The 12231-nt window shown below is 48.4% G+C and overlaps 1 protein-coding gene across 1 annotated transcript; it reads left to right on the forward strand.

Moving 5' to 3' along the window:
• The first annotated feature begins 9360 nt into the window (after positions 1-9360).
• Positions 9361-11325, forward strand: GPR27 (G protein-coupled receptor 27). Its single transcript, XM_035108106.2, has one exon. The coding sequence runs from the start codon at positions 10077-10079 to the stop codon at positions 11229-11231; it is 1155 nt and encodes a 384-aa protein (XP_034963997.1). The 5' UTR covers positions 9361-10076; the 3' UTR covers positions 11232-11325.
• The last annotated feature ends 906 nt before the right edge of the window (positions 11326-12231 follow it).

Genomic DNA, 12231 nt, shown 5'->3' on the forward strand with positions numbered 1-12231 from the left:
CACCAGATTTGTTACCCTTTGCTGAAGAGGCTGGCCGATCTTCCAGACAAGTCTAAACTTAATTCTCCCCTCTTAGGCAAAGATCGACCTGGTAGCCAGATTCTGCGCCCATATTTGTAGGCACAGATCATCCTCTAGAATAAAATAGCTTACTAGGGAAAAGCTGGTGTCGCCCCTTTGGGGCACCTCAGGGTCAATTTTTATGGTAGCCCAAATCTCAGTTGTACGTGTGTATGTATATATCTCAATTTTAACCCATGAGCTATTGCTGTAATCTGCTCAAATTGTATATTTTATTTTTATGAACGCTGTCATTATTGTATTATATGAACTGGTCTTTGACCATAATAAATTATCTAAATTATCTAAAACCAGATTTTTTTACTTTGCGGTAATCTAGGAAGCATGAATGTTACCCCCCCCCACACACACGTGGGAAACATCAATGTTTGTCCTGGTTTTATGCCAGAATTGTTTTATCCTCCTCTCAGGCATGTAATGGATTTTAGTAGTTTTAATGTATTTTTACAATTAATGTGTTTTGATAGGATTTTTTTCGCTGTAAGAAATTCTGAGTTTATTTTTTATAAAGATGGTGTGTCATTTTAAAAAAAATAATATAAAAATTAAATTAATTAGTAACTAAAAGCATCGGGTTGTATTCCCTCAGGCTGATGGAAGGCTTTTTAACTCCACAGATATTTTGGTCAGCAAAGCGAGGGAAGCGGACAGGATATTCTTTTCTGATTCCCTCATTTCTTCTGCAGCCCCTGCCCCACACCACTTCCCCTGCTCTTCCTAAATTGTCCTCCAGCTCTCTCTAGCACATTTTGGGTGTGCATGCATGGGGATCTGTAGAGGGGCACGAGGAATCTTTGAAAAACTGCTTTCCCTCCTGATTCTGCTGATGGCGGAAACCACTGCGGGATCAAAGAGTGTTGCATCCAACCCTCTGCACCCCAAATGTCTGGAAAGCAAACCTCCATCCAACACATTTCAGCTTGCACAGCTTTCGGCAGCGGCAGCAATCAAATGCTCACACTGAACAACATGAATGCCTGCTTACTGGATGATACATCCTCCCTCACGGCTCCTGCTTCGGCTGTGTCTCGTTGTCACAGGGGAGCTGTTCCACAAAAGCTGAGTCTCCAAAGAGCGGTACGTTGCCTGTGGCACAAAGGCATCCGGCTTACAAAAGGCAGGGATGAAACTGAATATCGGCTTATTCTTCCCACCCCACCCCACCCGTCACTCCTTTGAGCCAGCCTTTTTAGGAGCCTACATGGGTAAATAAATAAAAAAACCTCTAAGCAAGTGGAATCGATGGAGAGGTTTTCATAGGCGTGCTACTCACTCACGTCTGGTTGTTTCCAGTCAAAATAATCTCCCACTCAATTATGGAGAAGAATATCGAAGCCAACCCTGACTCACAGTCAGATGGAGAAAAAGAAGAGGAGATGTTCTTGTAGCAGAGAAGGTTTGCGGGCAGAGTGGAACTTACTCAGCAACTATTTTAAGATTGTAACTGGGAACAAAGCCACCCATTAGGAAAACAGGATCCTGGGCAAAATGGAATCCTTTGACAGGGGTGCTCACTAGATTGATCAGCTATAGGTCATATATCAGTCACCAGTTCATAAAACAGCTACCCACTGTTGTGGCATAGAGAGAAATACAGTAGTAACTGGTGCCCATTGAGAATGTTAGGGCAGAAAGCAAGGAGGCCAACAGTAGGTGGAGCCAGAGCTGTGTTCTTCAAGGGCAACTAGATGGGCTTGGCGATCGAAAGGTCGGCAGTTTCAATCCACATGATGGGTTGAGCTCCCATTGCTCAGTCCCAGCTCCTGCCAACCTAGCAGTTCGAAAGCACGCCAGACTGAGATTGGTGGGTTGCCCTATGGACCAGCCTCCACTGGGTAAAGAGCTCACAAAAAGTTATTGCAGAATTACATCTGCACACAGAGAAACTTGGCTTGGTTTTCCTGGCTTTGAAGTGATGCCAAGCAGTGGAATAAGGGTGACAAACAAGGACCATCCTTTTACAGCAGAATTCCTGAAAGTGGCTCTCATTTGCTCCTCAACATAACAGACTGAAGAACCACCTGGTTCCATTATCCTGACATGGCTTTCTCTTTGGATTTCATAATACTTGTGGCCCTGGTCGTATTACCTACCCATGCTTGACTTTCTCATACCTGAACCCTGAATTATGTCTTTTCAATCCTAGAATGGTCCTCCAAAACAAGTTCCTTGTTCGTTCATGGATTGGCTAACTGTGAATTGACCTCTTGGTATCTACTATTCTTGTGGCATGTTTTGCCGCTTGCAGGAATTGGACATTGTGCTAAGGTGATCATTCCATCAGGGCAATGATGGGCCTCCCCCCCGAGTGCTATTCTGGGAGATCTCCCGGGACCCCTGAGCCATTTGTGGGGTGGGAAGCCCAGTTGCACAAATGAAAGCCCTTGTGCAGGGTTCCACCTGACAGGACTCATTATTTGAATTGTGCCCTCTATGTCCACTCCTATTGAGTGCAGTGCTTTAACAATTCCCAAATGACATCTGAGCAGCCTTCTTGCAAAGTGACCACAGCTGACAAAAGTGTGGCTCATGATAGGGCGTTTGTAGTTTCCTCGTGATTTGGCTCCATCATATGCTGAACCAGAACCACCTTCTTAGCTGCTTTTCCCTCAGACAACCTTTGTGGGAGCTGTTGCCTGGCAACCAGCAGCAAGGAAAGACTTGCCTCCATTGTGGGCTGAGTGAATTCTAGCTTCTCAGCCCCCTTTCCTTGAGTTCTGCTGCTTAGAAGGTGGAGGCAAGTCAACATAAAGGAACACCAACAATATAGAACAATAGAATCATAGAGTTGGAAGAGACCACAAGGGCCATCCAGTCCAGCCCCCTGCCAAGCAATATAGACAGCAAATGCCACTTGGATAATCCTGTCACATGTTTGTTTCTGATACCACACACACACACACACACCACAATTGTTAAGTTGATTTGAGACCCTCTTGGGACTATAAAGTGAGGTGCAAGTATTCTAAATAAATACGGTAAATAGCATCCTAGCCCATAGCATACCTAATTCTCTCAGCCTTCCTAGCTCCATCCATCACATCTCAGTAACACAACCCAGCACTTAGAATCATAGAATCATAGAGTTGGAAGAGACCACAAGGGCCATCCAGTCCAACCCCCTGCCAAGCAGGAAACACCATCAAACCATTCTTGACATATAGCTGTCAAGCCTCTGCTTAAAGACCTCCAAAGAAGGAGACTCCACCACACTCCTTGGTAGCAAATTCCACTGCCGAACAGCTCTTACTGTCAGGAAGTTCTTCCTAATGTTTAGGTGGAATCTTCTTTCTTGTAGTTTGAATCCATTGTTCCGTGTCCGCTTCTCTGGAGCAGCAGAAAACAACCTTTCTCCCTCCTCTATATGACATCCTTTGATATATTTGAACATGGCTCCTCTGTGGAACTGTAGCTCAGCCAGGCTATTTTGCATTTTGATACATATATTTCATTCTGGGCCCAATATCTGAATCTTCTTGGCAAACAGCATGGTCTCACTTTGTGACACATTTGGATTTCTTAACAGGCAATAGGAACAACACTGCTTGCACAGACCTTGCTCAAATAATCTGCAGCATTGCTTTGCCATCAGAATTCCTTATCTGGGAGGCTATTGTCTCTGTTTGCCAGATAGGGAACTAAGGCTAAGTGATGGTGCTTTACTGCTGGCAGACTTGACTGCATGCAGTTTGAACTCAGGACTCCCAGTTACAGCCTTAACAACACGCCATCCAATGGGACCACAATAGTTTCTCCTACACTGTTTATATCACTGCCGTTAGCTACCTTCTCAAATACATTGCTGCTGACTTCAGAGGGAGCCTTTGGGTGAATAATTCTTCAGCCTAGAGAGATAGTGTCCATGTACTCTCTATAAAAATGTGTGAAATGTCTCAAAAGCTGCACAAACACTAACCAACCCATTGGCAATGTACTGCATGCAGATGAGAAACCTAGCAAGTCAAACCAGCTTGTATGTGCTAGTGGTAAGCAAAACCCCCAAATTCAATTATCTCTTATTTTGCTACCAGGGCAATGTCAAAAGCTGCAAAGGGAACAAAGCCACGGGTCAATGAAACCTATTTAGGGTACATGACAAATTAGCCTAAATTGCCCTGGATGAGTCTTCAGGCTGCAGTCTGAGTCAGTTATGTAAAATATAACTGTTTCATGGCGTCATATCACATTTGCAGTGGTGTAAAGTGAAGGAGACTTTGGCCTTCTGGCATACAAAAAACAGTGTTGGAACTGAGGAACAGGCAGAATGATCTGCTGAATTGTGCACAGCTTTTAGTACCTTTTTATTTTCATAACAATATCTGAATAATTGTTATCTATTTTAAATGGTTTTATCTCATGTTCAGGACTGAGTAAATATGAACTGTTCATTTACTATTCAAGAAGTCCTCTCCCAAATACCCTTTTCAGAAGCTGGTTTGGAGAAATAATTTACTCTGATTTGGAGAACACACACACACACACACACACACACACACACACACACACAAATATTATATATCTCATAATTCTTCACTACAAAATATCTAAGCAACTTACAAAGATACAATATAAAAATAAATCAGTTAGAAATATAAAATCAAATTTCAATTAAAATGCCTGCTGGAATAAAAATCTTTAGTAGGTGCTGGAAGTTCAGTAGGGACCTGTCTGACCTCAGCTGGAAGGAAGTCCCACAAAACTTGTTTGTTATGATCTCTCCTCTCCGGGAGGGGAGACTTTGTGGGCGGGACCCGCTCCATGTGACAAGCAGGGGGGCGTGTATCGGTCCCCTGCTACAGCCCTGCTGCTGTGTCAAGCCTCTTGCTGGCCAATAGGGCCGGCCTGGGGGTGGGGTCTGCATACATTTAAGGCGGCGCGGCAGCATTTGAATTCTCCTCTGCTGCGGGTGGCAGTTAGGCATTGGAATATGGAGTTGTCTGGTGTGTTTGAGGACTGGTTGTGGCCATCATCCAACCCTCCTCTTATAGGGGTATCCCCTTAAGGGATCCGGCGGTCGTGGATCCCGTCCGATGCTCTGCTGGGGGCTAGGGACATGGCACGACCCCTGGTGACACCAGGGGGAGCTTTCAGTTGTATTAATAATAATAATAATAATAATAATAATAATAATAATAATAATAATAATAATTTATTATTTATACCCCGCCCATCTGGCTGGGTTTCCCCAGCCACTCTGGGCGGCTTCCAACAGAAAAATAAAACACAATAGTCTATTAAACATTAAAAGCCTCCCTGAACAGGGCTGCCTTCAGATGTCTTCTAAAAGTCTGGTAGTTGTTTTCCTCTTTGACATCTGTTGGGAGGGCGTTCCACAGGGCAGGCACCACCACTGAGAAGGCCCTCTGCCTAGTTCCCTGCAACTTGGCTTCTTGCAACGAGGGAACTGCCAGAAGGCCCTCGGTGCTGGACCTCAGTGTCCGGGCAGAATGATGGAGGTGGAGACGCTCCTTCAGGTATACTGGACCGAGGCCATTTAGGGCTTTAAAGGTCAGCACCAACACTTTGAATTGTGCTCGGAAACGTACTGGGAACCAATGTAGATCTTTCAAGACCGGTGTTATGTGGTCTCGGCGGCCACTCCCAGTCACCAGTCTAGCTGCCGCATTCTGGATTAGTTGTAGTTTCCGAGTCACCTTCAAGGGTAGCCCCACATAGAGCGCATTGCAGTAGTCCAAGCGGGAGATAACTAGAGCATGCACCACTCTCGCTAGACAGTCTGCAGGCAGGTAGGGTCTGAGCCTGCGTACCAGATGGAGCTGATAGACAGCTGCCCTGGACACAGAATTGACCTGTCCCTCCATGGACAGCTGTGAGTCCAAAATGACTCCCAGGCTGCACACCTGGTCCTTCAGGGGCACAGTTACCCCATTCAGAACCAGGGAATCCTCCACACCTGCCCGCCTCCTGTCCCCCACGAACAGTACTTCTGTCTTGTCAGGATTCAACCTCAATCTGTTAGCCGCCATCCATCCTCCAACCGCCTCCAGGCACTCACACAGGACCTTCACCGCCTATTTGCATCAACAGGCTCCTCCCTCAGGGTGTTAACCTTATATGAGTGGGGTGGAGTCACGCTTGCTAGGGTGTCCATTGCCTAAGCCAATACCTCTCACTTGCTCTAACCAATAAAGTTGTGGCCTTATTTTACCCTGAAACTCAAATCCATGTGTCACTGTGACTTTATTTCTCGCGGGGTCCTCGATCTGCAATTGTTTGCCATCTTTATGCCTAAAGGTATCTAGTGCTGTAGGGGCTGAATTATTAAGCAGAGGTCCAAAGAGAGCCAGCAGAATTAGCAGCAGGGCTGGCTTACCACATTTTGAAATGACAGAAGTAATGTACATTGCCATTTAAAGCAGCCTTCACTAACCTGGTGACTTCCAGCTGTTATGGACTACAACTCCCATCAGCCCTGGCTAGCATGGGAGCTGCAGTCCAAAATATCTTGAGGGAACCAGGTTGGGCAAGGCTGATCAAAAGACCCTGCCCCCTGTAAGCAGACAGTCTCAGGTGACCAAAGTACACGACTGGTGGCAACCAAGGAGCCTTAACAAGATCCCATTAAAACATCAGCCACTGTATAATGGTTTGAATCTGTCAAGCAGCTGAAATGGTAATCGGAGGGTCTCCAAAATCAGTCTTATCACCACAGCAGCAGGTGGCTCTTTGGCTACCTTAATCCCAGACCATTCTGGAACATAGGAAGCAAACGACTACTGCTCAAAATACATCAGTATTGTGTACACTGACTGGCAGCAGCTATCTGAGGAATCTTTCTGAGGCTTGGACCTTTCCTGTCCCAGAGCATCATGTGCTCTCTCATGGAGGTGAAAACCAGCGCTTTCCATTGTTCTTGGAAACCAACAATGTAGCTCATTGAATATACAGTGGAACCTCGGTTTACGAACACCTCGGTTTATGAATTTTCGGTTTACGAACGCCGCAGACCCATCTGGAACGGATTAATTCACTTTCCATTACTTTCAATGGCAAAGTTCACTTCAGTTTATGAATGCTTCAGTTTATGATCAGACTTAACCCGGAACCAATTACACCCATGCTTCGGGTTAAGTACGCTTCAGGTTGAGTACTCCACGGACCCGCCTGGAATGGATTAATCCACTTTCCATTACTTTCAATGGGAAAGTTCGCTTCAGTTTATGAATGCTTCAGTTTAAGTACTCTGCGGACCGTCTGGAACGGATTAATCCACTTTCCATTACATTCAATGGGAAAGTTCGCTTCAGTTTATGAACGCTTCAGTTCATGAACAGACTTCCAGAACCAATTGTGTTCATAAACCAAGGTACCACTGTATGTGCAATATGGTCATACTGATAAATGCCTGTCAATGATCAAAACCAGACAGCTCTTCTTAGTGAAATAAATGTGAAGTCCTGCAGAAATAACCTGCAACTGTTAAAATCTGGCCCTGTAAATTACTTTGCATATAGCCCTGTTCCATATTATGCTGAGAGGCCTATAATCTGCCACCAGCTTGTGTGCCACTGCCTTCAATTGCGCTGACTGCGGACTGGTCAAAATGCCATGGCATTAATCTGGGGATTAGTGAGCATTAGGTAAGGGGTCATTTTTTCCTCATTTAGCTGCAAAAGGAAACATTTTTATCTCTGTCCCTGAGAACATGGGCCATGAATCTTGCCTTTTAAACAGGTGCCAAGAGGAGCAAGCCAAGGCAGGAGAATATCGGGCTCCGGCGATTCTGTTTTCACACGCTAAAGCAGGGATTTATGGTGACCATCAGGAATTTGAGATCCTGGCTGAATGTCAGGCTCATCGTGTCAAAAGCTGCTACAGTACGTACATGGATATCGGGCTCTGGCTGCTGAGATTTCTGAAGCCTCTGTCCTTCTGGAAACAGGCAGAGAAGGCTGGAGGGGATCCCAAACAACCCATTTATCTCAGCTTATAATCTCTTCTATAGGGGCTAATTATGCCTAGGGGTTGAGAGGGAGAGAAACAGGGATGATTAAGCCTTGAAAAGAGAGAGACAAGATAAACAAGGAGAGACAAACAGAGAAAGGCAGCCAGCTGTTCTTGCTTCCCTGGGTGTTTGCCTTCTCTACCTACCTCCAGAGGAGTTTCTGACTTCTGATGTTGCAGCCTGCCTTCACAGGGCTATTTGTGACATTATGATGGATGGAACACATACCCAGGTGCTAAACCTGCCAACCAGGTAGAGCGTGCATGCTTAGGCCATTCTCCTTCTTAGATTTTGATTGCTGGTAATAGGAAGGAATGTTGAGATGAAGGTTCCTGGGTAAGAGGTATTTCTGCAGAGATGATGTGGGGAATGGGGCCTATGAAGTATTCGTTCACTCCAAAGCCACTGCACACGCACCATCCATTTAGGACACATTTGAAGCACCTCCCCCCCCCAGAAAAGAATCATGGGAACTGTAGTTTAAGAGTGCTGGGAATTGTAGTCTCCAGGATTCTTGTGGGCAGGGAAACACACTTTAAACGCACAGTGGGTACACAGCCAACCCCTCCCAAGGGTTCTAGGTAATGCCAAGATTTCAGGTTCGATCCCCGTATGGGATAGTTGTATATTCCTGCATTGCAGGGGGTTGGACTAGACTAGAGGATCCCAAGGGTCCCTTCCAACTCTTACAGTTCTATGATTTTATGAATTCTGATGTGGCGAAAACTTCCTATCATTGTGGGGCCCAGCCCTGGTGTAGTGTTCAATGGTCACAAATTTTAATTTTGCGTGCTTCTCTACCGCAGGCGTTGTAGCTCGCCTAGCGGTGTTCCCAGTCATCTGGGCCAATACGCTCCTGATCTGTCAGGATGCTCACGGATGGTGGATGACTGTGGACAGCAGCAACAACAACGGGACTGGTGAATGGCCATCGTCCCCCCATCTGCTGCTGAGACACCCCCTGCCCCGCCGGCAAGCAGGCGCCGATGCCTCTGAGCGTTTTCGCTGGTCCTTAGAGGGAGAAGCAGAGGAGAGGCAGCTGCTGTCGCCTGCGGCTTGCCTCTGCCTCTGCGCTCCCCTGCACCTCTTCGTCCCCGCCCCTCCATCTCTCTGCTTTCCTCTTTGCGCAGGCTCAGCCTGCACCCCCTACTACACTACCCCACCCCACTCCTGAACCTGATCTCCGGCAGCAGCAGCAGCAGCCTCCCCGCCGGAAGCGCGGCCCCAGCCAATACCTGCCCTCGATCGCGAGCCGCGGCCCCCTGTGCGCGTCGTGGAGGCGCGCTCGCCCTTCCCCTCGGCGCTGCCGCTGGCTAGGAAGACGGCGGCAGCGATGGCGCGGAGGAGAAAGTGGCCGAGGGAAGCCCGGCCTCCGCTGCGAAAGCCGTGCGGTAGGAGTCGGTAGAGAGCGAGCGAGCGACGAGGTAGCAGACAATAGGAGGAGGGCGGCGGGCAACAAAAGGCGTGATGCTGGTAGGGCGGCGGCGGCGGCAGCGCGCCCCTGGCTGGGGAAAGGGGACCCTCGTCGGTGCCAGCCTTTCCTCCTCCTCCTCCTGCTGCTGCTTCCTGCCGGGGTCGCCTGCTGCATCCCTCCCGGGAGCCTTTTAAAGTTGGATGGCGACGGCGATGGCCGCCCCCTAACGAACCAGGAGCCGATCGCAATGCTGGCAGAGACGGAGGCGGCGTCGGCTCGGCGGAGCTGAGCGCAGCGGCGCGCGGGTATGGGCTGCGCCCGTCGGCGCCCGTACAGCTCGAGGTGGCCGCTGCTCGGGGGCGAGGCGCGGGGGAGCGAGCGGGGAGGAGGACGATGCCACCCTCGCGGAGAGGAGCAGATCGGGCTCGGCGCGGCGCCGCGGAGGTAGGCGAAGAAGGCAGCTTGTCTCGGAGGCGACAGAGCCATGCGGGAGTGCCCGGCAGGGCGAGGCGGCGCCGGTAGCTGCTGTTGAGGAGAAGCCCCGTCTGCTCGCTCCTTCCGCAGCGTTTGTGCCTCAGGGTCGGCGGGGAGGTGGGCGATCCTCAGCCTCGCTCCATGGCGAACGCCAGCGAGTATGCAAGCAGCAGCAGCAGCAGCCCGCACTTGCCCGGCCCCGGTGGCCTACTCAGCGCCTCGGGCCTCAAGCTGACCACGCTGGGCTTGATCCTGTGCCTCAGCCTGGCGGGCAACGGGCTCTTCGCGTGGCTCATCCTCAAGGAGCGGCCTTTGCACCGTGCGCCCTACTACCTGCTGCTGGACCTGTGCCTGGCCGACGGGCTGCGCTCGCTGGCCTGCTTCCCCTTCGTCATGCTGTCGGTGCACAGCGGCGCGGGCGCCTGGCCTCACGGCGCGCTCAGCTGCAAGGTGCTGGCCTTCCTGGCTGTGCTCTTCTGCTTCCATGCCGCCTTCCTGCTCTTCTGCGTGGGCGTGACACGCTACATGGCCATCGCGCACCACCGCTTCTATGCCAAGCGCATGACGGGCTGGACCTGCCTGGCGGTGGTCTGCATGGTGTGGACCCTCTCCATGGCCATGGCCTTCCCGCCCGTCTTTGATGTGGGCACCTACAAGTTCATCCGCGAGGAAGAGCAGTGCATCTTCGAGCACCGCTACGTCAAGGCCAACGACACGCTGGGCTTCATGCTCATGCTCGCCACTGTCGTCGCCGCCACCCACCTGGTGTACGTCAAGCTCCTCTTCTTCATCCACAGCCACCGCAAGATGAAGCCTGCTCAGTTGGTGCCAGCCATTAGCCAGAACTGGACTTTCCACGGGCCCGGGGCCACCGGCCAGGCGGCCGCAAACTGGACCGCTGGCTTTGGTCGGGGTCCCACTCCTCCCACTTTGGTGGGCATCCGGCAGAACGCCACCCATAGCCAGATCAAGAGGCTGCTGGTCCTGGAGGAGTTCAAAACGGAGAAGAGGATCTGCAAGATGTTCTACATGATCACCCTTCTCTTCCTGCTTCTCTGGTCCCCCTACATTGTGGCCTGTTACCTGCGGGTCTTCATCAAGGCTACCGCCATCCCCCAAGTCTACTTGACCACTTCTGTCTGGATGACCTTTGCCCAGGCAGGGGTCAACCCCATCCTGTGCTTCATTTTCAACAAGGAGCTCAGAGTCTGTTTCAGAGCTCATTTCCTCTGCTGCCAAAGCATACAAAATACTCAAGGCACCATTCTGTGTGATCTGAAGAATTTTGGGATGTAGTTTTATCTTTCCAATTGAAAATAGTACTCTCTTTGCGCTCTTTTTTTTTTGGTATATGCACTTGAGAATTTGTTATCTAAGGAGACACCTTGACTCCCCCCCACACCCTTAGGTTTTAAGATATTTATTTATTTATTTATTTATTTATTTATTTATTTATGTGTTATGGGGATTTTAGGGGGGAGGGGAGGGGAGGAAATCGGGGAAGTAACACAGGGCTCCAACTTTCTTGGCTGCTTCTAACCTTTCTACAGATGATTCCGACATGGATAAAAAGGCCATAATTTTGTGTTTCTTTTTTTTTTAAGACCCTACCGGTTTTGATAAAGGCTAAGCGATTTTATTCATGTAAGATTTGATAAAAGGCCAAGATGAAATTTTATACTAAAGTGTTATTTTTGATGACCTCAAAATATTGTATTACAGTGTTTGTTTTTAAAAGGGTGACCAAGAAGGAGAAACTGTACTGTGTTTAGAAGTCGTTTCTTGCTGGGGAGCTTTTGGATTAATTTTTATTTCAGTACTTAAAGCAGTGAATTTCTAACTTTGCCTGAAATAGAGAAACGTGAGATGATACCCTAACCTACATCTTAACCTTACTCAAGTTATTGGGTTGTTTCCTATTGACCTGAAGAGAATTAGGTTCACTTGCCCTGACGTAGATTAACTTACATTTTCTTGTTGCACTGTTGCTTTGATAGTATTTCAGAACCACTTTGGTGGGGCGGGGGGGGGGGAGAGGAAATTATAATTTAAAAAAGCAAATTGATTACATATCAACTTTAAAAAACAACTGTCAATACCAGGTTTTTAAAATCACACTGACTTTCATACTTTATTGGCTTTTTAAAATGTTATCTACAAATACTGGACAATACTTGTACATCTTGACGGTTTTAATAAAAACACTGTTCAATTCTCATACAGCAAATGTTTATGCTTTGCTTTCTACTCTTGCTTTGGTATGGCTTGCCTACAACCTATGCTACAGGAAGAAAAT

This window comes from Zootoca vivipara, chromosome 2 (genome assembly GCF_963506605.1).
Source record: "Zootoca vivipara chromosome 2, rZooViv1.1, whole genome shotgun sequence".
NCBI lineage: Eukaryota > Metazoa > Chordata > Lepidosauria > Squamata > Lacertidae > Zootoca > Zootoca vivipara.

Excerpts from the sequence above, each read along its gene's own strand:
- GPR27 (XM_035108106.2), top strand. The coding sequence starts at position 10,077 with ATGGCGAACGCCAGCGAGTATGCAAGCAGCAGCAGCAGCAGCCCGCAC.